Source organism: Salvelinus alpinus, chromosome 28 (assembly GCF_045679555.1).
Source record: "Salvelinus alpinus chromosome 28, SLU_Salpinus.1, whole genome shotgun sequence".
Lineage (NCBI taxonomy): Eukaryota > Metazoa > Chordata > Actinopteri > Salmoniformes > Salmonidae > Salvelinus > Salvelinus alpinus.
This window is the reverse complement of record NC_092113.1, coordinates 45,151,491-45,179,004: the sequence shown is the minus strand read 5'-3', so window position 1 is coordinate 45,179,004 and position 27,514 is coordinate 45,151,491. Positions and strand designations below refer to the sequence as shown.

Below are 27,514 nucleotides of genomic sequence, written 5' to 3'. Positions count from 1 at the left end.
ACCGTGCTCCAGGTGAAAATATAACAATGTTCTTAGATTTATACTTGAACTGCGTCATCAGATCATTTCCGACGGTGTGCTTACGTTCGATTCATAAAAGATACTGAGCATGAATTACCTTGCTTACGCAGGTTCTAAGAAGCCCATTTTTAACTTACGCTCCTGTGTTCTATAAATCTCAAATTCACGGCACCTGAACAGGCCTTTAAATCAGCAATTTCCCTTTATAGAATGCTAGCACAGATGTGGGTTCAGTCAGGAACAGCCATGGACCAAAAGAGAAAAGCTAACTTTTTGGATTACTTTAACATTTTTTGTGTAAGTACTTTACACCACTGCTGGTAGCTAGGTGTGCAGATTGAAGAGAGCCCTAAGCAGCATATAGACTGGGATTCACCCTGAGTAATGTTTAGGTAGTGTCTTTATTTACAATATTCTGAAGAGTGAAAACATACCTGTGGGGGTGGGGGGGGGGGGGGGGGGGTTAAATCACAGAAGCACCACGACAACAGTAGCACAGAACCTGGAGACATTATGTTATAATACATTAATCCTCTAGGAATGATATAATGGAGACATTATGTTATAATACATTAATCCTCTAGGAATGATAGAGGACCAGACAACAGGAAGTCAAATCAACAGAATCATCAGTAACACCCAACTTATATAAACCACAAAACAATCAATAAATCAATAACAGAAACACCTCTTTGTTCACAGTAAACACAGAGGGTCATCTAAACCTCTGGTCATCACCCCCCCTCCCTAACCTCTGACCCCTAATACCTGACTGTCTGGTCAAGAGGTGTGTCCAGAACATTCTGACCAGATGCATGGGTGCCTCAACCTTCCCTCGTAGTAACATTTAACTGTTAAGTCACATTGTAAACCTCATAGTAACATTGATGTAACTTTATGGTACCACTGTGTCCCTTCAGTCCCATTGAAGCCTAGAATAACTCCCTGTTGCACACATCTAAAAACTAACACACAACCCTAGTGAAACCTAGTCTGCTTCTGAAATGGCACCCTACCAGGGCCCGTAGGGCCACACCCACAGGGCCACACCCATAGGGCTCTGGTTAAAAGTAGTGCACTATATAGGGAATAAGCCATTTCAGAAGCAGTCCTAGTTGACTTAAACACTACTACCCTAGGCTGCTATAGACACAATCACAAGGTCAAACACGTTTTACTAATAAATAACACATCATATAGCTGCTATTCATGTAAAGTACAACATGGGCTGATAATAAACACATCATATAGTTTCTATTCATGTAAAGTACAACATGGGCTGATAATAAACACATCATATAGTTTCTATTCATGTAAAGTACAACATGGGCCGTATTGACTAAACATGATCATTTAGAATCTTTACAAAAACTATGGACAGACACACACTTCCCTTCAGTAACAGAAATATTCAGCCCGTATCCCCCCCCCCTCCTCCTCCTCCTCCTCCAGCCCGGGTCCCCCCCCCCCCCCCCTCCTCCTCCTCCTCCTCCTCCTCCTCCAGCCCGTATCCCCCTCCTTCATTCCCATGCGCAGAGTGGTCTGGTTACTATGGTGACTAAAGGAATGATCTCAACAAGTAGTGTAAGGTGTGTGTGTGTGTGTGTGTGTGTGTGTGTGTACGGTGTGTGTGCGTTAGTCAGTCTGTGGTACGGAGATAGCAGGTCCCTTGGGGTCATCAAAGCGGTCCATGGTGTGTAGCTGCATGATCATATGGAGGCCGTAGGTCAGGACCAGAAGCATCAGTAGACTGGTCAGCAGTCCCATCCAGATACCAGGACTGAAGAACCCTGCACAGTCACTGGCATAGGAGAACTCTCCCCCTGCCACGTTGAAACCCTGGATCTAGAGAGAGAGAGGAGACGGGAGAGAGAGAGGGGGGGAGAGAGAGAGATAGAGGGCGGGGAGAGGAGAGAGAGCAACAGTAGAAAGTGTTTCAACGGTCTGTTCGTATTGTACGGTCTGGTTTCAGACACACTGCATACACAGAAACACGGCCCCCTACCTGGAAGTCAGTGAATGAGACCCTCCACTGGTTAGCAGGGTCTTTGGAGGTGCGCGGTACCAGGACGGGGTATCTGAAGTTAGTGACTGACTGACAGCGGTAGGAGTACTCAGCCGGTGCGTACACGTTACGGCTCCCGTTAAACGTTGCTTTCTGTCCGTCGTATTCTATCTCCACGGCGTCTAGCGTGAACCAGCGGCGAGCTGACACCTTGTAGTGGCGCTGGGACATGGCAAACCTGGAGACACACAGACACACACAACATTAGTTCAAATGTCTTGGTTTGTAACAGAGTGTGTGTGTGTGTGTGTCTCCAGTCAACTCACACTAGTTTGAAGGAGCGGTGTCCCAGGATATTCTCATAGTTTAGAACCAGACTGACAGAGATGAAAGAAAAATATTTTATTAAAAGAAAATCGACTACAACATAATTCATCCCAATCGTTTCCGAGTTCAACAAGGCTGCTGTTCCCATGGTTCCTAATAAGGTTTCAGCACTAAACCCCTGACCTGGAGTGTGATTGGTTGCAGAGGGAGCCCTGGAGCCTAGGGGTCACGCCCTCTCCAAAGGTCAGAGAGGTGAGGTCGTGTCGTTCCCAGCGACCGCCACGCAGCACGCTCACGGTCAGGTTCTCCGCCCACAGCATGATACAGCCGGCTCCGCCCTCCTGGGGAGAGAAGATCAGAAATAAACCCTCATCTCTAAAGGTAGAATCAGCACCAAGTAAACAGCTGTATCTGGCCGACTGCCACAACAACTAAGAGTATGAAATGAGGCTAAACTTCTCTGCTGCTCTGTTCTCCCGTTACAGCAGCGCGAAGAGTACCAGGTACTTGGGCAGATTTTTGGGGGCGAGTGCAATGTGTTGTATCACTCTTGTTTACAATATCCTGGTGCTCGTGGCAACGCCAAATCACTGCGTCTCAGTTTATTATTTCATAGTGTATTTATTTATCCAATTAAAGAGGCTCTTTACCTGCTGTGTGTGTGTGTGTGTGTGTGAGAGAGAACCTTAAACTCCACTGGTGGGTAGACTCCTGTCCTGTCGTTGACCTTCTTCTCTGCCCTTTCCTTCTCCCTCTGTCTCTCTCTCTCCCTCTTTCTGTCTCCGTACTGCAATAGAGAGCGCCCTCCTCTTACACCAGCCTCCATGTCCATAGAAATAGATGACACCTGCTAGAGAGAAGGAAAGAGATGGTTAACAGGATACGTCAACTGGTGACTATCCAGGAAAACAAAACGAAAGGAGCACGGTTTCTGAATCTGACAATACAAACAGGTTTGTGTTTGTGCATGAATCCGGTTCACTGACAATACAAACAGGTTTATGTTTGTGCATGAATCCGGTTCACTGACAATACAAACAGGTTTGTGTTTGTGCATGAATCCGGTTCACTGACAATACAAACAGGTTTATGTTTGTGCATGAATCCGGTTCACTGACAATACAAACAGGTTTGTGTTTGTGCATGAATCCGGTTCACTGACAATACAAACAGGTTTATGTTTATGCATAGTCTGCCTTCATCAGAGCCTTCTGAAAAGGGTGGGAGACACAAACATAAAGTGCCTTCGGAAAGTATTCAGACCCCTTGACTTTTCCCACTTTGTTACGTCACAAAAGGCTGTATAAGGTAACAATGTGGAAAAAGAGAAGGGGTCTGAATACTTACTGAATGCACTGTACATACGTATGCAAAAGTATGTGGACACCCCTTCAAATTAGTGGATTCGGCTATTTCAGCCACACCCATTGCTGACAGGTGTATAAAATCGAAAACACAGCCATGCAATCTCCATAGACAAACATTGGCAGTAGAATGGCCTTACTGAAGAGCTGAGTGACTTTCAACGTGGCACCGTCATAGGATGCCACCTTTCCAGCAAGTCCGTAAGTCAAATCAACTATAAGTGCTGTTATTGTAATGTTGCGCCTAAAAGTTTCCACAACAGCTCAGCCGCGAAGTGGTAGGCCACATTAGCTCACAGAACGGGACAGAACGAGACAGAACGAGACCACCGTGTTCCAAACTGCCTCTGGAAGCAACATCAGCACAAGAACTGTTCGTCGGGAGCTTCATGAAATGGGTTTCCATGGTTGAGCAGTCGCATACGAGCCTAAGATCACCATGCGCAATACCAAGCATCGGCTGGAGTGGTGTAAAGCTCGCCACCATTGGACTCTGGAGCAGTGGAAACGCGTTCTCTGGAGTGATGAATCACGCTTCACCATCTGGCAGTCCGACGGACGAATCTGGGTTTGGCATATACCTGGTGAACGCTACCTGCCCCAATGCATAGTACCAACTGTAAAGTTTGGTGGTGGAGGAATAATGGTCTGGGGCTGTTTTTCATGGTTCAGGCCCCTTAGTTCCAGTGAAGGGAAATCTAAAAGGTTACAACATACAATGACATTCTAGACGATTCTGTGCTTCCAACTTCGTGGCAACAGTTTCTGGAAGGCCCTTTCCTGTTTCACCACGACAATGGCCCCCTGTGCGCAAAGCGAGGTCCATACAGAAATGGTTTGTCGAGAAGGGTGTGGAAGAACTTGACTGGCCTGCACAGAGTCCTGACCTCAACCCCATCGAACACTTTGGGATGAATTGGAACATCGACTGCGAGTCAGGCCTAATCACCAAACATCAGTGCCCGACCTCACTAATGCTCTTGTGGCTGAATGGAAGCAAGTACCCGCAGCAATGTTCCAACATCTAGTGGAAAACCTAATGGAGGCTGTTAAAGCAGCAAAGGAGGACCAACTCCATATTAATGCCCATGATTTTGGAATGAGATGGATTTTCAAATCCATCAGTGGAGCACCGGATTCCCCTTTTATGTTAAAGCTGGACAGAAGCACGTTTGGGTTTACACACACACACACGGGATATGTTGGGTGATTGTGGAGGCCAGGTCTTGATGCAGCACTCCATCCCTCTCCTTCTTGGCCAATAGGCCTTACACAGCCTGGAGCTGTGTTTTGGGTCATGTCAGACCCACTAAGCCCAAAGCAGATGGGATGGCGTATCACTTCACATGTGTTTATGTTCTTCTTCAGTAGAAATAAAATGTGACTTCAGGACAACAATGTTGTTTGTTAACAAAATTAGGGATGTTTTTATAAAGAAGTTAAAGAAGTTTTATTTTTTTTCCCTTTCCACGATACTAAGGAGTATGGCAATACTGGTATAGTCCCGGCCCTAACACGCACGTAAACACACTTACCCGTGAGGGTTTCACTGCAGTGTAGACGGCAGTGTAGGGGACAGACTGGCTCTTCATAATGTTCATCACCTGTCCAATCACCTCATCTACACACAGACACACAAAGTTAGTCTTCAGCAATCTGTATCCTGCTGTTATAAGGAACACAGTGAATGCAGGTGATGTTTGTCCCAGCAGAGACACCGTACAGTAGAACTATAGACCAATATAGAACATTGGAACACTCACCATTCCCGCTGAGAACCTCCTTAACGGACAGCAGATCGGCCCTGTTAGAAACCACAACCACAATCAGATAGACCACACCCACATGCAGGTAGACCACACCTATGTAAAGACAAACCACCCCCACAACCAGACAGACACACCCATATTCAGAAAAAAAAAGACAAAAACATTTCCCCTTTATTTATTTATCATGGCCGCCATTCCAAACTACAACCGTCAGGGAGAATCTAAAATCCCCTAAATGTCATGGCATCGGGCTCCCATTGATTTAGTTATGTTTGAGTCACTCAGCATAAGGCATAACGAATGGCCTTAATGTGTAGAATTGCAGAACATTAGCTTTAACCCTTTACACCAGTGAGAATGTGCCTATATGGATAGGGCTACATTGAAATATGGAAAGCAATGGGAAACTAAATTTGAGGACAACTGTTCACCTAACAAGACTGAATCCTTACACTGCTGATTTTATGTTCATTTGACATTTACTGTACTATACATTCAGTAATATGATAACATAAGAATATTCCTGGTAACTGCATAAAAAAAAAAAAAATACACAGGTTTGGGGGGCCACAGCCCTCTCCAAAGTGTGCACACTAAGTCATTTCAACGCACTTTTATAACTTGAGTTTAACAATAAGGTGTTTTTAGCTCTCCTAGCTGTGCCGTTGAGGAACTAGAGTAGACACCCTGCATCCCCACCATCACACAGATACTGTTGTGGTTGACGCAATCCAAAAACAGCCCGTTATAAAAACACAATCTGGGTCAGGTGATCATTAGAAAGCTTGTTCTATTGCCGACAGGAATAGTGGAGTTATACAATAGGAGTCATCCATTCAGCCAGACAATGAGCTGAGGGTGGACTACAGGAAACACCCCCCATTCAGCGAGACAAGGAGCTGAGGGTGGACTACAGGACACACCCCCCATTCAGCAAGACAAGGAGCTGAGGGTGGACTACAGGAAACGCCCCCCATTCAGCGAGACAAGGAGCTGAGGGTGGACTACAGGACACGCCCCCCATTCAGCAAGACAAGGAGCTGAGGGTGGACTACAGGAAACGCCCCCCATTCAGCAAGACAAGGCGCTGAGGGTGGACTACAGGAAACGCCCCCCATTCAGCAAGACAAGGAGCTGAGGGTGGACTACAGGAAACGCCCCCCATTCAGCAAGACAAGGCGCTGAGGGTGGACTACAGGACACGCCCCCCATTCAGCAAGACAAGGAGCTGAAGGTGGACTACAGGAAACGCCCCCCATTCAGCGAGACAAGGAGCTGAAGGTGGACTACAGGAAACACCCCCCATTCAGCGAGACAAGGAGCTGAAGGTGGACTACAGGAAACACCCCCTATTCAGCGAGACAAGGAGCTGAGGGTGGACTACAGGAAACGACCCCATTGACATCAACAGGGGGTGTAGTGAAGTGGGGTCAAGAGCAAGTCCACAGACACCAACTACGCCGTGAAGGATACACGGCAACACTTTTTCCCCCTCAGGAAGCCGAACAGAGCACCATTGAGAGCATCTTGACTGGCTGCATCACGGCTAGGTTTGGGCGGCAGGTAGCCTAGCAGTTAAGAGCGTTGGGCCAGTAACTGGAAAATCTGCTGGTCTACCCTTGAGAAAGGCAGTTAACCCCCAACAACAACTGTTCCCCGAAGATGTGGATGTTAATTAACGTGAGAATGGCACACACACAAATGACACAATCTCTATTGTACTTTCCCACTTGGACAAATGGAACGCCTACATGAGAATGCTGCTCATCAAGAAGCTAAGGACCCTGGGACTGAGCACTTCCCACTGGTCCTGGACTTCCTGACAGGCCGCCCCCAGGTGGTGAGGGTAGGTAACAACACATATGCCAAGCTGACCCTCAACACGGGGGCCCCTCAGGGGTGCGTGCTCAGTCCCCTCCTGTACTCCCTGATCACCCACGACTGCATGGCCAGGCACAACTAACTCCATCCTTAAGTTTGCAGACGACACGGCGGTGGTAGGCCTGATCAACGACAAGACAGCCTACAGGGAGGTCAGAGAACTAGCTGTGTGTTGCCAGGGCAACTTCTTCCTCAATGGATTTAATCATGGACTACAGGAAACGGAAGGCTGAGCACGCCCCCATTCACGTCGACAGGGCTGAAGTGGAGCGGGTCGAGAGCTCCAAGTTTGTTGGTGTCCACATCACCAACAAACTATCATGGTCCAAACACACCAAGACAGCAGTGAAGTGGGCATGACAATACCAATCCCCCTGAGGAGGCTGAAAATATTTGGCATGGGTCCTCAGATTCTCAAAAGGTTCTACAGCTGCACCATCGAGAGCATCCTGACTGGTTGCATCACTGCCTGGTAAGGCAACTGCTCGGCCTCTGACCGCAAGGCACTACAGAGGGTAATGCGGACGGCCCAGTACATCACTGGGGCCAAGCTTCCTGCCATCCAGGACCGCTACACCAGGTGGTGTCAGAGGAAGGTCCTAAAAATTGGCAACGACTCCAGCCACCCTAGTCATAGACTGTTCTCTCTGCTACCGCACAACAAGCGGTACCGGAGCGCCAAGTCTAGGTCCAAGAGGCTTCTAAACAGCTTCTACCCCCAAGCCATAAGACTCCTGAACAGCTAATCAAATGGCTACCAAGACTATTCACATTGACTCTGTACCGTAATACCCTGTATATAGCCTCCACATTGACTCTGTACCCCCCCACCACCCCCTGTATATATATATATATATATATATTTTTTTTTTACTGCTGGTATTTAATTACTTGTTACTTTTATCTCTTATTCTTATCTGTATTTTTTGAAACTGCACTGTTGGTTAGGGGCTCGTACATAAGCATTTCACTGTAAGGTCTACTACACCTGTTGTATTCAGCATTTCACTGTAAGGTCTACACCTGTTGTATTCAGCATTTCACTGTAAGGTCTACACCTGTTGTATTCAGCATTTCACTGTAAGGTCTACACCTGTTGTATTCAGCATTTCACTGTGAGGTCTACTACACCTGTTGTATTCAGCATTTCACTGTAAGGTCAACACCTGTTGTATTCAGCATTTCACTGTAAGGTCTACACCTGTTGTATTCGGCGCATGTGACAAAAAAAATGTGATTTAAAAAAATGGATAAGTGTCAGCAGCACTTCAAGCCTGTAACAAGCCCAACCTCAGTCTACCTCACTCCACACCACCACAACTGCCCTCAGTCTACCTCACTCCACACCACCACAGCTGCCCTCAGTCTACCTCACTCCACACCTGCCCATATTCTTTAAAAGTGCTTTCCTCACCATCTTAAATAAGCATGCCCCATTTAAAAAATGTAGAACTAAGAACAGATATAGCTCTTGGTTCACCCCAGACTTGACTGCCCTTGACCAGCACAAAAACATCCTGTGGCATTCTGCATTAGCATCAAATAGCCCCCGCGATATGCAACTTTTCAGGGAAGTTAGGAACCAATATACACAGGAAGTTAGGAAAGCAAAGGCTAGCTTTTTCAAACAGAAATTTGCATCCTGTAGCACAAACTTCAAAAAGTTCTGGGACACTAAAGTCCATGGAGAATAATGCCCACTGCACTGAGGCTAGGAAACTCTGTCACCACCGATAAATCCACGATAAATGAGAATTTCAATAAGCATTTTTCTACGGCTGGCCATGCTTTCCACCTGGCTACCCCAAACCCCGGTCAACAGCACTGCACCCCCCACAGCAACTTGCCCAAGCCTCCCCCACTTCTCCTTCACCCAAATCCAGTCACCTGATGTTCTGAAAGAGCTGCAAAATCTGGACCCCTACAAATCAGCTGGGCTAGACAATCTGGACCCTCTCTTTCTAAAATTATACATCGCAATTGTTGCAACCCCTATTACTAGCCTGTTCAACCTCTTTCGTATTGTCCTTGTACCTTTTCCGCTATGCAATCTGGTTTCTGTGCTGGTCATGGGTGCACCTCAACAACTCTCAAGGTCCTAAACAATATCATAACCGCCATCGATAAAAGACAGTACTGTGCAGCCGTATTCGTCGACCTGGCCAAGTCTTTCGACTCTGTCAATCACCGCATTCTTATAGGCAGACTCAACAGCCTTGGTTTCTCAAATGATTGCCTCGCCTGGTTCACCAACTACTTCTCAGACAGAGTTCAGTGTGTCAAATCGGAGGGCCTGTTGTCCGGACCTCTGGCAGTCTCTATGGGGGTGCTACAGGGTTCAATTCTCGCGCCGACTCTTTTCTCTGTATACATCAATGATGTCACTCTTGCAGCTGGTGATTCTCTGATCCACCTCTACGCAGACGACACCATTCTGTATACTTCTGGCTCTTCTTTGGACACTGTTAACTAACCTCTAAACGAGCTTCAATGCCATAACACTCCTTCCCTGGCATCCAACTGCTCTTAAATGTAAGTAAAACTAAATGCATGCTCTTCAACCGATCTCTGCCCGCAACAAAGCCTCCTTCTCTCATGCTGCTGAATATACCCTTGTAAAACTGACCATCCTACCGATCCTTGACTTCGTCGATGTAATTTACAATATAGCCTCCAACACTCTACTCAGCAAACTGGATGTATTCATCACAGTGCCATCCGTTTTGTCACCGAAGCACCCAAAGGGTTTTTTTGCAACATTTTCTAAACCTGTTTTTGCTTTGTCATTATGGGGGTATTGTGTGTAGATTGAGGTGGGGGGGAAACTATTTATTCAATTTTTTTGAATTAATTTGTATATTTCATTAAAATCTGAAAACACTTGACAATTACTTTAAAACATCAAAATACTGTCTTTGTGGCTAAAAGGGATGGCGTTTAAAATAAATAAAAACTTTCCCACCGCTGCTGAAAAAACAACTAGGGGAAACACTGTAAACCATCTAAAACTGACCAGTGAGATAAACAGAACTGTACCCGGTGCTGTAGGGTAGTCTGAAGACCAGCAGGGCGGGGGTAGAAGTGTTGAGTCGTAGCTGGCTGAGCATCTCTGGGTCCATGTAGAGAGGAGAGGTGTCTAATTGGTCCTGGAGTTGACCAATCACAGCACTGGATGCTGGCCAGGCCACGGTAGGCAGGATCAATGGGGAAGGGCTGGAGAGGAGCGCCTTCTCGAGGTTAGGGAAGGCACTGTCCTGCTTGTTGCCAAATGCCCCTCCGTACATGGTGAAGTCCTCAATACTCATCTAGAGGGAGGAGACAAACAGTAAGACAGCTAATATACGGGTTACTAAGGGAGGTTTGTCTGGTGCGTCGTATACGGGTTACTAAGGTGGGTTTGTCTGGTGCGTCGTATACGGGTTACTAAGGTAGGTTTGTCTTGTGCGTCGTATACGGGTTACTAAGGTGGGTTTGTATGGTGCGTCGTATACGGGTTACTAAGGTGGGTTTGTCTGGTGCGTCGTATACGGGTTACTAAGGTAGGTTTGTCTGGTGCGTCGTATACGGGTTACTAAGGTGGGTTTGTCTGGTGCGTCGTATACGGGTTACTAAGGTGGGTTTGTCTGGTGCGTCGTATACGGGTTACTAAGGTGGGTTTGTCTGGTGCGTCGTATACGGGTTACTAAGGTAGGTTTGTCTGGTGCGTCGTATACGGGTTACTAAGGTAGGTTTGTCTGGTGCGTCGTATACGGGTTACTAAGGTAGGTTTGTCTGGTGAGTCGTATACGGGTTACTACGGTAGGTTTGTCTGGTGCGTCGTATACGGGTTACTAAGGTGGGTTTGTCTGGTGCGTCGTATACGGGTTACTAAGGTGGGTTTGTCTGGTGCGTCGTATACGGGTTACTACGGTAGGTTTGTCTTGTGCGTCGTATACGGGTTACTACGGTAGGTTTGTCTTGTGCGTCGTATACGGGTTACTAAGGTAGGTTTGTCTTGTGCGTCGTATACGGGTTACTAAGGTAGGTTTGTCTTGTGCGTCGTATACGGGTTACTACGGTAGGTTTGTCTTGTGCGTCGTATACGGGTTACTAAGGTAGGTTTGTGTGGTGCGTCGTATACGGGTTACTAAGGTGGGTTTGTCTGGTGCGTCGTATACGGGTTACTAAGGTAGGTTTGTCTTGTGCGTCGTATACGGGTTACTAAGGTAGGTTTGTCTTGTGCGTCGTATACGGGTTACTAAGGTAGGTTTGTCTTGTGCGTCGTATACGGGTTACTAAGGTGGGTTTGTCTGGTGCGTCGTATACGGGTTACTACGGTAGGTTTGTCTTGTGCGTCGTATACGGGTTACTAAGGTAGGTTTGTCTTGTGCGTCGTATACGGGTTACTAAGGTAGGTTTGTCTTGTGCGTCGTATACGGGTTACTAAGGTAGGTTTGTCTTGTGCGTCGTATACGGGTTACTACGGTAGGTTTGTCTGGTGCGTCGTATACGGGTTACTACGGTAGGTTTGTCTTGTGCGTCGTATACGGGTTACTAAGGTAGGTTTGTCTTGTGCGTCGTATACGGGTTACTAAGGTAGGTTTGTCTTGTGCGTCGTATACGGGTTACTAAGGTAGGTTTGTCTTGTGCGTCGTATACGGGTTACTAAGGTGGGTTTGTATGGTGCGTCGTATACGGGTTTCTAAGGTAGGTTTGTCTTGTGCGTCGTATACGGGTTACTACGGTAGGTTTGTCTGGTGCGTCGTATACGGGTTACTACGGTAGGTTTGTATGGTGCGTCGTATACGGGTTACTAAGGTAGGTTTGTCTGGTGCGTCGTATACGGGTTACTAAGGTAGGTTTGTATGGTGCGTCGTATACGGGTTACTAAGGTAGGTTTGTCTGGTGCGTCGTATACGGGTTAGTAAGGTGGGTTTGTCTGGTGTGTGTATACGGGTTACTAAGGGAGGTTTGTCTGGTGGGTCGTATACGGGTTACTAAGGGAGGTTTGTCTGGTGCGTCGTATACGGGTTACTACGGTAGGTTTGTCTGGTGCGTCGTATACGGGTTACTAAGGTAGGTTTGTATGGTGCGTCGTATACGGGTTACTAAGGTAGGTTTGTATGGTGCGTCGTATACGGGTTACTACGGTAGGTTTGTCTGGTGCGTCGTATACGGGTTACTAAGGTAGGTTTGTATGGTGCGTCGTATACGGGTTACTAAGGTAGGTTTGTATGGTGCGTCGTATGCGGGTTACTACGGTAGGTTTGTCTGGTGCGTCGTATACGGGTTACTACGGTAGGTTTGTCTGGTGCGTCGTATACGGGTTACTAAGGTAGGTTTGTATGGTGCGTCGTATACGGGTTACTAAGGTAGGTTTGTCTGGTGCGTCGTATACGGGTTAGTAAGGTGGGTTTGTCTGGTGTGTGTATACGGGTTACTAAGGTAGGTTTGTCTGGTGGGTCGTATACGGGTTACTAAGGTAGGTTTGTCTTGTGCGTCGTATACGGGTTACTAAGGTAGGTTTGTCTGGTGGGTCGTATACGGGTTACTAAGGTGGGTTTGTCTGGTGCGTCGTATACGGGTTACTACGGTAGGTTTGTCTTGTGCGTCGTATACGGGTTACTAAGGTAGGTTTGTCTTGTGCGTCGTATACGGGTTACTAAGGTAGGTTTGTCTTGTGCGTCGTATACGGGTTACTAAGGTAGGTTTGTATGGTGCGTCGTATACGGGTTACTACGGTAGGTTTGTCTTGTGCGTCGTATACGGGTTACTAAGGTGGGTTTGTCTGGTGCGTCGTATACGGGTTTCTAAGGTAGGTTTGTCTTGTGCGTCGTATACGGGTTACTAAGGTAGGTTTGTCTGGTGCGTCGTATACGGGTTAGTAAGGTGGGTTTGTCTGGTGTGTGTATACGGGTTACTAAGGTAGGTTTGTCTGGTGGGTCGTATACGGGTTACTAAGGTAGGTTTGTCTTGTGCGTCGTATACGGGTTACTAAGGTAGGTTTGTCTTGTGCGTCGTATACGGGTTACTACGGTAGGTTTGTCTGGTGCGTCGTATACGGGTTACTACGGTAGGTTTGTCTGGTGCGTCGTATACGGGTTACTACGGTAGGTTTGTCTGGTGCGTCGTATACGGGTTACTAAGGTAGGTTTGTATGGTGCGTCGTATACGGGTTACTAAGGTAGGTTTGTCTGGTGCGTCGTATACGGGTTAGTAAGGTGGGTTTGTCTGGTGTGTGTATACGGGTTACTAAGGTAGGTTTGTCTGGTGGGTCGTATACGGGTTACTAAGGTGGGTTTGTCTGGTGCGTCGTATACGGGTTACTACGGTAGGTTTGTCTTGTGCGTCGTATACGGGTTACTAAGGTAGGTTTGTCTTGTGCGTCGTATACGGGTTACTAAGGTAGGTTTGTCTTGTGCGTCGTATACGGGTTACTAAGGTAGGTTTGTCTGGTGCGTCGTATACGGGTTACTAAGGTGGGTTTGTCTGGTGCGTCGTATACGGGTTTCTAAGGTAGGTTTGTCTTGTGCGTCGTATACGGGTTACTAAGGTGGGTTTGTCTGGTGAGTCGTATACGGGTTACTAAGGTAGGTTTGTCTGGTGCGTCGTATACGGGTTACTAAGGTAGGTTTGTCTGGTGGGTCGTATACGGGTTACTAAGGTAGGTTTGTCTGGTGAGTCGTATACGGGTTACTAAGGGAGGTTTGTCTGGTGGGTCGTATACGGGTTACTAAGGTAGGTTTGTCTGGTGCGTCGTATACGGGTTACTAAGGGAGGTTTGTCTGGTGCGTCGTATACGGGTTACTACGGTAGGTTTGTCTGGTGCGTCGTATACGGGTTACTAAGGTAGGTTTGTATGGTGCGTCGTATACGGGTTACTAAGGTAGGTTTGTATGGTGCGTCGTATACGGGTTACTAAGGTAGGTTTGTCTGGTGCGTCATATACGGGTTACTAAGGTGGGTTTGTCTGGTGTGTGTATACGGGTTACTAAGGGAGGTTTGTCTGGTGGGTCGTATACGGGTTACTAAGGGAGGTTTGTCTGGTGCGTCGTATACGGGTTACTACGGTAGGTTTGTCTGGTGCGTCGTATACGGGTTACTAAGGTAGGTTTGTATGGTGCGTCGTATACGGGTTACTAAGGTAGGTTTGTATGGTGCGTCGTATACGGGTTACTAAGGTAGGTTTGTCTGGTGCGTCGTATACGGGTTAGTAAGGTGGGTTTGTCTGGTGTGTGTATACGGGTTACTAAGGTAGGTTTGTCTGGTGGGTCGTATACGGGTTACTAAGGGAGGTTTGTCTGGTGCGTCGTATACGGGTTACTAAGGTGGGTTTGCGCGGTGCGTTTTACCTTGTCCTGCAGGAAGAGCAGTACGTTGCGTGGGGATGACCCCAGGGCGGTCGCCAGGTATGAGCTCAGCTGAGTGACACCCACTATGTGACCAGCAGCAGGAACAGCCTGGGACGGCAGACCAGACCTGACATTGTTCAGGAGGGACCAAACGTTACCAAACAGAGTGCAACAGGGACTTCAACTGAAAAGACTAAGGGGACATATAAGACCAGCAAACCGATGCTGAATTTCCAAATAGAATACAACTTTGTCAATTGGTTAGAATGGAAACTTGGCTTCTGCCTCCCCCAACACCCCCAGATACACAATTGATTACAGTAAAACGCAGCCCTATTGGTTAGGGTTAACCAATCAAGGGTAGTTTGTTTCTTGGCTACTCGGACTGTCAATGGGATGCTGGTCCAAACTCCTCTTAATCTCCCCCCAACTTGTCCAACAAGAAGATATGTAGAATTTCCGTAAGGAAGCGTCTCTATGTTATAGCTTGAACCAGTATCTGGGCAGAGAGGAGACCATGAATGACCAGTCCCTTCTCTGCTCAGTTGGCTACAATTCATTGTCCCATTAGACAGCTCTGCAAGCGTTGTCAAAATACTGTGCCTTCAGAAAAAAACAAAATACGCCCTTTGACTTATTCCACATTTTGTTGTTACAGCGGGAATTCAAAATGGATTAAATAAATACAAATTCTCACCCGTCTACACACAATACCCCATAATGACAATGTGAAAACATGGTGTTAGAATTTTTTGCAAATTTATTGAAAATGAAATACAGAACTATTTACATAAGTATTCACACATCTCAATACATGTTAGAATCACATTTGGCAGCTATTAGTGTCTTTCTGGGTACGTCTAAGAGCTTTCCACACCATCTTCTTGAAATTCTTCCAAGCGGTTGTTGATCATTGCTAGACAGCCATTTTAAAGCCATATACCTTCAAGCCGATTAAAGTCAAAACTAACTAGGCAACATTTACTGTCTTCTAGGTCAGCAACTCCACTATATATTGGGCCTTGTGTTTTAGGTTAGTGTCCTGCTGAAAGGCGAACTCATCTCCCAGTGTCTGTTGGAAAGCAGACTGAACCAGGCTTTCCTCTAGGATTTTGCCTGGTTAAGGGCTTGTAAGTAAGCATTCCACGGTAATAGCTGTTGTATTGGGCGCATGTGACAAATAACATTTACGCTTAACTCCCTAGCAGGGGTTGTAATGAAATTATTTTCTAATCGTTTGGGAACAGAACCACTATTTTCATCCATGTTGTGCCACTGCTCCTAGCAGAAAAATACAGTTCAGAACCAGTTCAAACCCCTCAAAATGACAGGTTTATATCGTTCCTCTTTTAACCTGTGAAATCATTCATTTATTTTTGACATTTAGCTCATTAAATGACTTCACCAATCAGTGCGGATAGAGCTAGCTAGTTGTTTACATGCGTTATGGACAGAAGTGTAGCCTATGGCGCAAAATGCGACTGAAATTTTGCCGGTGAGTCGAGAGCGAGAGAGGGTTGAGGTGGAGACTTGAAGCGCTGGGCATCTTGTTATGACATGCATTATATTAATTAGGTCCACAGAAATTATACCTAGGAGCGGCTTCTATGGAGGAACATTGAATGTCCTTTGAGCTAACTTGCTAACAAGCTTGTGTGTGCAGAGCAGCACCAGAATGAAAAACACATCTTACCTTTTTGTAGTTAATAAATCCAACGTGCAACATGATAACTAGGCTTATAGTATCCTTAACTAGCTCTGAAAAAGTTAATCCATTCCTCTCTAGCTAATAAAAAAATCTCCCTATCTTCTGAATGAAGCTGGTAAGGTCAGCACAGTAGTCTATGCTAAGGTTAGCACAGTAGCCTATGCTAAGGTCAGCGCAGTAGCCTATGCTAAGGTCAGCGCAGTAGCCTATGCTAAGGTCAGCACAGTAGCCTATGCTAAGGTCAGCACAGTAGCCTATGCTAAGGTCAGCACAGTAGCCTATGCTAAGGTCAGTAGCCTAGTTGCAATCTACTGCAGAGACAGCCTGCAGAGTTCTGTCCTACTATCCAGGTCTGTACCCAAACAGTTCGAGCTTCCACTTTTAAAAGTCCAACTTTGAAGAAACAAGTCTCTCACCGTTGCCACTTGTTATAGACCTCCCCCTCGGCCCCCAGTTGTGCCCTGGACACTATATGTGAATTGATCGCCCCTCATCGATCTTCAGATTTCGTACTGTTAGGTGACCTAAACTGGGACATGCTTAACACCCCGGCCGTCCTACAATCTAAGCTAGATGCCCTCAAAGAACCTACTAGGTACAACCCTAAATCTGTAACCATGGGCACCTCTGCTGTCTTCAACCTGGATCTCAGCGATCACTGCCTCATTGCCTGCGTGCGTACTGGGTCCGTGGTCAAACGACCACCCCTCATCACTGTCAAACGCTCCCTAAAACACTTCAGCGAGCAGGCCTTTCTAATCGACCTGGCCCAGGTATCCAGGAACCAATATACTCAGTCGGTTAGGAAAGCTAAGGCTATCTTTTTCAAACAGACATTTGCATCCTGTAGCACTAATTCCAAAAAGTTTTGGGACACTAAAGTCCATGGAGAATAAGAGCACCTCCTCCCAGCTGCCCACTGCACTGAGGATAGGAAACACTGTTACCACTGATAAATCCACGATAATCGAAAATTTCAATAAGCATTTTTCCACGGCTGGCCATGCTTTCCACCTGGCTACCCCTACCCCGACCAACACCTCAGCACCCCCTGCAGCAACTTGCGAGCGTCTGCGATGCCAAGGGATAAAATAGAATTCCTTTCAATTTCTGACGCAGATCGCGCTGCAAGTCCTGCTTCTCCCATCTCCTCATTGGTTTATAGAAGCAGGTACCCACGTGCCATCTAATCATTGGTTATACCCACGTGGGTGATTGAAAGACGAACTGTTTTGCCGGTGGTTGTGGTAATACTATGAAAGTTTAGATGCGATCACCATATAAGTTCAAAGATGAAAAAGCCTGGAAGGAGGAGAGATGACTAGAAACGAGTCGGTTGACAGTTATGTGTGGATTAATTGTCGGAGTAGAGGATCTTGTGCATTTCAGGTAAAATAACTCAATGTTTATATCCCAGGACAAATAAGCTAGCAACAGCAAGCTAGCTAAATAGGACAAATTATCTAGCAAGTGCAAGCTAACTAGCTAAATTTCCATACATGTTTAATGCTTTTCGCCAAATTAATGTAATTGGTTCAGAGTTTGTTTTGATATTTTAACCTGCGTGTTGTGATCACGTTTGGTGTGGGGGGGGACAAAATAAATGTATGCACGATGGCGCACACGCGCAGCCGGTTTGGGTTCCGTGTTAGAGTTACCAGCCCAAATAAATGCTTCAGAGTTCAAGTAACAGACACATCTCAACATCAACTGTTCAGAGGAGACTGCGTGAATCAGGCCTTCATGGTATAATTGCTGCAAAGAAACCACTACTAAAGGACACCAATAAGAAGAGACTTGCTTGGGCCAAGAAACACAAGAAATAGACATTAGACCATTGGAAATCTGTCCTTTGGTCTAGAGTCCAAATGTGAGATTTTTGGTTCCAAATGTGAGACATAGAGTAAGTGAACAAATGATCTCTGCATGTGTGGTTCCCACCGCGAACCACGGAGGTGGTGGTGTGATGGTGCTTTGCTGGTGACAGTCAGTGATTTATTTAGAATTCAAGGAACACTTGACCAGCATGGCTGCCACAGCAATACGCCATCCCAATGTGGTTTGGGCTTAGTGGGACTATCATTTGTTTTTAACAGGACAATGACCGAACACACCTCCAGGCTGTGTAAGAGCTATTTGACCAAGGAGAGTGATGGAGTGCTGCATCAGATGACCTGGCCTCCACAATCACCTGACCCCAACCCAATTGAGTTGGACCGCAGAGTGAAGGAAAAGCAGCCAATAAGTGCTCAGCATATGTGGGAACTCCTTCAAGACGGTTGGAAAAGCATTCCAGGTGAAGCTGGTTGAGAGAATTCCAAGTGTGTGCAAAGCTGTCATCTAGGCAAAGGGTGGCTACTTTGAAGATTGTAAAATATTACTTAGATTTGTTTAACACTTTTTTGGTTAATACATGATTCCATGTGTTATTTCATAGTTTTGATGTCTTCACTATTATTCTACAATGTAGAAGAAAAACCCTTGAAAGAGTAGGTGTCCAAACTTTTGACTGGTACTGTATGCTAACAATATCTTGAATATTACTGTTTACTTGTCAGATACGAAGATGAGTAGAGATGAAGCAGCAACGATCAGCACGAGGAAAATCAGCCAGGAATAACCATTACACACAGAGGGCCGACTGTGGTCTTCGGCAGGGTTTCCCAAACTCAGCACAACACCTGTTCATCCAGAGCTTCCTGAAATGGGTCTCCATGGCCGAGCAGCCCTTTGTATTGCAGACGTCAAGCTTGATGGATTTGCTTTCATTGTTCTGTATTGCTTGGCCATTGCTACCAGGGCCTCACTGTAGTCATCATGCCTGGTCAAGGAACTCAAACCCTTTAGATTGTCTTCCACCAGGTCGGGCGAACCACCAGGTCGGGCGAACCACCAGGTCGGGCGAACCACCAGGTCGGGCGAACCACCAGGTCGGGCGAACCACCAGGTCGGGCGAACCACCAGGTCGGGCGAACCACCAGGTCAGGCGAACCACCAGGTCAGGCGAACCACCAGGTCAGGCGAACCACCAGGTCAGGCGAACCACCAGGTCAGGCGAACCACCAGGTCAGGCGAATCACCAGGTCAGGCGAATCACCAGGTCAGGCGAATCACCAGGTCAGGCGAATCACCAGGTCAGGCGAACCACCAGGTCAGGCGAATCACCAGGTCAGGCGAATCACCAGGTCAGGCGAATCACCAGGTCAGGCGAACCACCAGGTCAGGCGAACCACCAGGTCAGGCGAATCACCAGGTCAGGCGAACCACCAGGTCAGGCGAACCACCAGGTCAGGCGAATCACCAGGTCAGGCGAACCACCAGGTCAGGCGAACCACCAGGTCAGGCGAATCAGGCAGAATGTCTGTTAGATAAACACATGAAATACATGAGGGGAACGTAAACACTGACACAAACAGCATCATTCACATTTAATATTTCTATATTTCTTCATAATTTTTTTTATTTTTATTATTTGGATTTGCGTATAATTGTTAGATATTACGGCACTGTTGGAGCTAGGAACAAGCATTTCTCTACACTCGATAACATCTGCTAAATGTGTATGCGGCCAATCAAATTTGATTTGAGTTCAAATTTGCATGCAGTCTTCCAGACTAATATAATTCAAATGGATTTGAGTAGAGCTGACCCCAATTAGTCAGCAGATTATTTTTTGTCGCGCACTAGCAAATAAATACATGCTGTTGGATTCGGGCTAAACTTTGAACATTGAGATATTAAAGACTTGACAGATCAGAAGCAGAGAATATAAGGAGTGAAAGAGACTGGGTTTTATGTCAGAAGTTAATGGTTTTCTGTGGAAAGACAGATGGCTTTGGAATGTGTTGGGTGGAGATCATGGAAACTAACAATGTCACCTAGGGAAAGAGGGTAATGTATAACGTTTACATTATGTCAGGATATGTCACAGAGAGAGAGGGTAATGTATAATATTTACATTATGTCAGGATATGTCACAGAGAGAGAGGGTAATGTATAATATTTACATTATGTCAGGATATGTCACTGAGGGAGAGAGGGTAATGTATAACGTTTACATTATGTCAGGATATGTCACTGAGGGAGAGAGGGTAATGTATAATGTTTACATTATGTCAGGATATGTCACTGAGGGAGAGAGGGTAATGTATAGTGTTTACATTATGTCAGGATATGTCACTGAGGGAGAGAGGGTAATGTATAATGTTTACATTATGTCAGGATATATCACTGAGGGAGAGAGGGTAATGTATCATGTTTACATTATGTCAGGATATGTCACTGAGGGAGAGAGGGTAATGTATAATGTTTACATTATGTCAGGATATGTCACTGAGGGAGAGAGGGTAATGTATCATGTTTACATTATGTCAGGATATGTCACAGAGAGAGAGGGTAATGTATAACGTTTACATTATGTCAGGATATGTCACAGAGAGAGAGGGTAATGTATAATATTTACATTATGTCAGGATATGTTACTGAGGGAGAGAGGGTAATGTATAATGTTTACATTATGTCAGGATATGTCACTGAGGGAGAGAGGGTAATGTATCATGTTTACATTATGTCAGGATATGTCACAGAGAGAGAGGGTAATGTATAACGTTTACATTATGTCAGGATATGTCACAGAGAGAGAGGGTAATGTATAATATTTACATTATGTCAGGATATGTCACTGAGGGAGAGAGGGTAATGTATAATGTTTACATTATGTCAGGATATGTCACTGAGGGAGAGAGGGTAATGTATCATGTTTACATTATGTCAGGATATGTCACAGAGAGAGAGGGTAATGTATAACATTTACATTATGTCAGGATATGTCACTGAGGGAGAGAGGGTAATGTATAATGTTTACATTATGTCAGGATATGTTACTGAGGGAGAGAGGGTAATGTATAATGTTTACATTATGTCAGGATATGTCACTGAGGGAGAGAGGGTAATGTATCATGTTTACATTATGTCAGGATATGTCACTGAGGGAGAGAGGGTAATGTATAACATTTACATTATGTCAGGATATGTCACTGAGGGAGAGAGGGTAATGTATCATGTTTACATTATGTCAGGATATGTCACTGAGGGAGAGAGGGTAATGTATAACATTTACATTATGTCAGGATATGTCACTGAGGGAGAGAGGGTAATGTATCATGTTTACATTATGTCAGGATATGTCACTGAGGGAGAGAGGGTAATGTATCATGTTTACATTATGTCAGGATATGTCACTGAGAGTAATGTATAATGTTTACATTATGTCAGGATATGTTACTGAGGGAGAGAGGGTAATGTATAATGTTTACATTATGTCAGGATATGTCACTGAGGGTAATGTATAATGTTTACATTATGTCAGGATATGTCACTGAGGGAGAGAGGGTAATGTATCATGTTTACATTATGTCAGGATATGTCACTGAGGGAGAGAGGGTATATGTCAGGACATGTTATTGTTAGCCATCAGGGATCCTCTGGGGGGAGAGGAGACACAGTCTGGTACCAATAACCATGACAGCCTTGAGTTGGGGAGGAGTGATCACTTTGGGGTAGAGGTCAGGTCAGATGAAGTGAGGAAGAACAGATATCACAAAGGTTCTGTCTAGCAACAGAGATTCATTGGCTGTTCGGTTGTGGAGGAGGAGACTCAGCCTAGGAGAAAGGGTTAAATATCAGTGCTAGTGTGAAATGTTTTTGTCTGAATTACAACTGTAACGACCCTTTGGGAAGAATTAAAATTGGTTAAGCTTCTCTAGTGTCCGTGAGTTAGTTACTCTGAAAAATAAGAACCTAACAACGTAAATATAATAAATATGTATGAGTATACCATGGTGTACACACACAACCAGTCAAAAGTTGACACACCTACTCATTCAACGTTTTTTCTTAATTTTTTTTACATTGTAGAATAGTAAAGACATAAAACATATGGAATCATGTAGTAACTAAAAAAAAAGTGTTACATCTAAATATTTTATATTTGAGATTATTCAAATAGCCACCCTTTGCCTTGACAGCGTTGCAGTCTTTGCATTCTCTCAACCAGCTTCATGAGGTAGTCAGCTGGAATGCATTTCAATTAACAGGTGTGCCTTGTTAAAAATGTTGGTCTGATGAGTCCAAATGTTAGAGTTTTGGTTACAAACACCATGTCTTTGTGAGACGCAGAGTAAGTGAACAGATGATCTCTGCATGTGTGGTTCCCACCGTGAAGCATGGAGGAGGTGTGATTGTGGTTCCCACCGTGAAGCATGGAGGAGGTGTGATGGTGCTTTGCTGGTGACTGATTAATTTAGAATTCAAGGCACACTTAACCAGCATGGCTACCACAGCATTCTGCAGCGATACGCCATCCCATCTGGTTTGCGCTTAGTGGAGCTACCATTTGTTTTTCAACAGGACAATGACCCAAAACACACCTCCAGGCTGTGTAAGGGCTATTTGACCAAGGAGAGCGATGGAGTGCTGTATCAGATGACCTGGCCTCCACAATCACCCGACTTCAACCCAATTGAGATGGTTTGGGATGAGTCCGACCTTAGAGTGAAGGAGAAGCAGCCAACAAGTGCTCAGCATATGTGGGAACTCCAAGACTGGTGGTTGGTTGGTTGAGCTGGTTGAGAGAATGCCAAGTGTGCAAAGCTTTCATCAAAGCAAAGGGTTGTTACTTTGAAGAATCTCAAATATATTTTGATTTGTTTAACACTTTACTGGTTACTACATGATTCCATATGTGTTATTTCATAGTTTTGTCTTCACTATTATTCTACAATGTAGAAAATAGTAAAATAAAGAAAAACCCTTGAATGAGTAGGTGTCCAAACTCTCAACTGGTAGTGAATTCAGAAAGTATTCTGACAGCCACATTGTGTTGACACCTATAATGAGCTTGAACAAAATAAATGGAGTTCATTCTTCTCATTTCTACAAAACAGAAAAATGATTTACTGGTATAGGGTAGGAGACCATAAATAGCAACATACTAAACAAACAAGAAATGTGTGTGTGAGAGAGAAAGACCGTGTGTGACACAACAGTGTTGCTTACCTTAAACACGCTGTCCTTTACTTGGTTTTGTGACAGCATCCCTCAGTGACTCCTGACTTGTGTCTTCTGTAGCCCCACTGAACGGGCTTTACTCCATTGGACAGGATGCCTCAAAAGCCCAGTGGTCCATTTGTGAGCCTCTCCTCATAGGAACAGACATGTTTCCTGTACCCATGAGGTAATCAACTCCATGATTTAAGAAAATGATTTAGTCAACAGTGATATTCACTGACAACTACATAGGTCATCAAATGTGTGTGCATGCCAGCTAAAGACTAGTTTTTCATCATGAATTCATTACATTCATTAAAATGATCAATCTGTCTTCACCTTCAAATTGTGCAAACCATCAATTGTGGCTAACGTAAACTCACCCCATTCCGTACAAATGTGAGTAACCGCGACATTCAGACGAGCCTACAAAGAAAACTAATGGGACTGTAGCGACTGTGTTGACTTCAAAATCGGGAATTCAAAATGAACTAGGTTTCTATTCAAGCGTTGATCGACATGGTAATGGTTCTCTAGTATTGGAGAAAAGTTGAAAAAACGGACCCTCCGTTACATCATGACGTGTCATGTCGTAAAGTACAGCACGCATAAAGCAACTATTTTTGTCTTACAATCTCTCTCCACCAGGTGTAGCACTTCTCTCATCGTTTTAAAACAAGAAATGGACAGTGACGGGGGTAAGGGGGGGATACCTAGTCATTTTTTTGCGTCATCATTGCATGCGATCATCATTCTCAAAGCCGCTGTTTACTTCTAAGATCACTTTAGCGCCGCCCTAAAAACCCGATTCAAATTCGACACAAACCTTCAAATAGGTATGTAATGACACATTATATAAAATCTTTATAGTGTTTTATTTACATTTTAGAGGCGATAAGGTGATAAGTTGGACAGATCGAGTGAAAAAAAAAGCAATTTTCCCACAACATCTCTCCTTCTCACTATCACGCATTAGTTTCGCTTCCCCACCCGCCATTTTTAAAAAGACCCGACGGGGCTCATTGCCTGCTTTAATTATACAGAAACGGGCAGCATTTAGGTCATGTAATTGATTCTGTTGGAAAGGGGAGAAATTGTGCTTTACAATGGTATTGACATTACAGTTGATCTGGAAGTATTACGTTTTTGGGGCGCTAAAATAAGGGCAATTGTACGGACCAAGGCGATGTACGAGTTTACGTGAGTTTACGTTACTCAGTGCATTTTTTTCTCTCTTTGTCACAACCCCAGAAAACTGAGACCAGCAAGATTAAAACCATGAATGAAAGTAACAATCACTAGTCAAAATACAAAATATCCCATACATAAAGACTCATATTTAAGCTATTTTATACGAGAATGACTGGTATTTTACCTAGCTGTCGCGCTATTTCCATTCATCTTCTCATATGGAGGTGAGAGAACTCGCTCGCTATGTTTTGACTGGTGTCACCTCTATGCTAATGACCAAAAACCTGCTAGCTAGCTAACCAACATCTATAACAATGTATTTGAAAGACAAGTGATCATTGTGCAAATGTATTGTTTTAAATAAACATTGGAGACAAAGGGTGCGTTCGTAAATTCACTCTGGCTATTCCGATTTCAGAGCACCTTCGTTTGAATGTGCCAGAGCTCAGAATAACTGACGAATTTACGAACGCTCAACACCCGTTGAATATGGCCGGTGTCGACAAAAAATGGGTAATTAAATTGTTACCAGCAGCAATTAGTTACCAACCCTCTGGATAAAATACAAACAGCCTACCCAGCTCTGCTAGGTGGAGTAAAATTGTCAGAGTGAGGTGTTCTCTCATTTATGTAGCTAGCAAGCCAGCCAACGTTAGCCAATTAGCTTGGGTGCATGACTGCCGTTGTGAGGTCTAAACGAATAATGAATAACCCGAGCGAAACACTGGGATTAATCCTACTCCTCCGCCAGGGCGTCCACTGTGCGCTCTGAATAACCCGAGAGAAACACTGGGATTAATCCTACTCCTCTGCCAGAGCGTCCACTGTGCGCTCTGAATAACCCGAGAGAGAAACACTGGGATTAATCCTACTCCTCCGCCAGGGCGTCCACTGTGCGCTCTGAATAACCCGAGAGAGAAACACTGGGATTAATCCTACTCCTCTGCCAGAGCGTCCCACTGTGCGCTCTGAATAACCCGAGAGAAACACTGGGATTAATCCTACTCCTCTGCCAGAGCGTCCACTGTGCGCTCTGAATAACCCGAGAGAGAAACACTGGGATTAATCCTACTCCTCCGCCAGAGCGTCCCACTGTGCGCTCTGAATAACCCGAGAGAAACACTGGGATTAATCCTACTCCTCCGCCAGGGCGTCCACTGTGCGCTCTGAATAACCCGAGAGAGAAACACTGGGATTAATCCTACTCCTCCGCCAGGGCGTCCACTGTGCGCTCTGAATAACCCGAGAGAGAAACACTGGGATTAATCCTACTCCTCCGCCAGAGCGTCCACTGTGCGCTCTGAATAACCCGAGAGAGAAACACTGGGATTAATCCTACTCCTCCGCCAGAGCGTCCACTGTGCGCTCTGAATAACCCGAGAGAAACACTGGGATTAATCCTACTCCTCCGCCAGGGCGTCCCACTGTGCGCTCTGAATAACCCGAGAGAGAAACACTGGGATTAATCCTACTCCTCCGCCAGAGCGTCCACTGTGCGCTCTGAATAACCCGAGAGAAACACTGGGATTAATCCTACTCCTCCGCCAGGGCGTCCACTGTGCGCTCTGAATAACCCGAGAGAAACACTGGGATTAATCCTACTCCTCCTCCAGAGCGTCCACTGTGCGCTCTGAATAACCCGAGAGCGAAACGACGCTCGGAATTTACGAACGCTCAGAGGGCACTCTGGCACTCCAGATTGGATTGATGAACACATTTGAAATATTGTTTAGTTAGCCCATGTAAACAGATCAGGTGGCTAACTAGGTAAACGTCTTGCTAGCTCGATGAGGACATGACCTAAACTAACTACATCTCATATGGCCAACATAATAGTACCTTTCTTACTGGCTAGTGGCTTCACATATGAAATTGTCACGATATTTTAATTTTTTAATTGTCACGATATAAACGTAGCTAGCTAGGTATCGAGCAAGCAAATACGTTTGGACAATATGAATATCCCCACTATGAGTATGAATGACAAGAGGTCAACCGCCTTGCACGGCTAGAAACGCAACCCCATATCAGAGACCAAAACCAACCACACACACCGCCCTTACCCTTCACTCGTCCACAGCATCAGCGGCACCTGTTCGTCACAGTTCCCGGAGGAGAAGGTGCACAACATGGCTAGAAATGCCGCCATGCAGACCCGACCAGACATCATCCTCTGCTCAGCCGCCATCTTCCTCGGGAGTACTACCAAAGATGTTCTACTGTGGTCCTACAGGGAATGACGACGTGCCCGTCGCCCGCAGATCACGAGACCCAACCTGTGTCTTATTGGGCGCGTTTGAGTGATAGCCGAGTGTAGACGGAAGTCATCGAGTAAAGTCGGGGAGGTAAATAGGCACCGACACCAATTACATTTGACAATTTATGCTAGTTCTAGGAAACGTGACAGTAGCTAGGTTTCCATTCCAATTGGCGACAGATTTTAATGTGAATATTCTAGAATCCGCATAAAGAAACGTTGCGCATATTCTCATCAGTGGTATTTAAAAAAAATGTATTTAACTAGGCAAGTCAGTTATCAGTTAAGAACAATTCTTATTTTCAATGACGGCCTAGGAACAGTGGGTTAACTGCCTTGTTCAGGAGCAGAACGACACATGTTTACCTTGTCAGCTCGGGGATCCGATATTCAACATTACAGTTACTAGTCCAACACTCTAACCACTAGACTATGTTGCCCCGTATGTTCCCACCAAATGGACTTGTTGCAGATACAAATCAGTGCGTGATGACATACTGCGCACAAAATGTCATTTTTCGCTTAAATTTGGACCAAATAAAAATCTAAAATTCAATATGTTTTGCTTTGCATTTTCAACTCTACCGATAGTTTTGTCACAAACTGCTGTGTT

The 27,514-nt window shown here is 45.3% G+C and overlaps 1 protein-coding gene across 2 annotated transcripts; it reads right to left on the bottom strand.

Annotated features, from left to right (window-relative positions):
• Positions 1-1,522: 1,522 nt before the first annotated feature.
• On the bottom strand, positions 1,523-26,999 carry LOC139557924 (V-type proton ATPase subunit S1-like). Of its 2 annotated transcripts, none has more exons than XM_071373276.1 (10): positions 26,708-26,999; positions 14,699-14,825; positions 10,404-10,672; positions 5,481-5,521; positions 5,253-5,338; positions 3,039-3,200; positions 2,537-2,694; positions 2,353-2,403; positions 2,027-2,264; positions 1,523-1,866 (listed from the first exon to the last, which is right to left on the bottom strand). In XM_071373276.1, the coding sequence occupies exons 1-10, from the start codon at positions 26,830-26,832 to the stop codon at positions 1,657-1,659; spliced, it is 1,467 nt and encodes a 488-aa protein (XP_071229377.1). In that variant the 5' UTR covers positions 26,833-26,999; the 3' UTR covers positions 1,523-1,656. The 2 variants fall into 2 exon arrangements, with proteins under 2 accessions (XP_071229377.1, XP_071229376.1); XM_071373275.1 differs by having other exon boundaries at positions 3,039-3,203; positions 26,708-26,985.
• Positions 27,000-27,514: the final 515 nt, after the last annotated feature.

Coding starts and splice junctions, on each gene's coding strand:
- LOC139557924 (XM_071373275.1), bottom strand. CDS start 26,832: ATGGCGGCTGAGCAGAGGATGATGTCTGGTCGGGTCTGCATGGCGGCA. Junction 14,826..26,707: donor ATGCTGTGGACGAGTGAAGG/GTAAGGGCGGTG, acceptor GAACAATGTCAG/GTCTGGTCTGCCGTCCCAGG. Junction 2,265..2,352: donor CACCGCTCCTTCAAACTAGT/GTGAGTTGACTG, acceptor GTGTGTCTCCAG/GTTTGCCATGTCCCAGCGCC.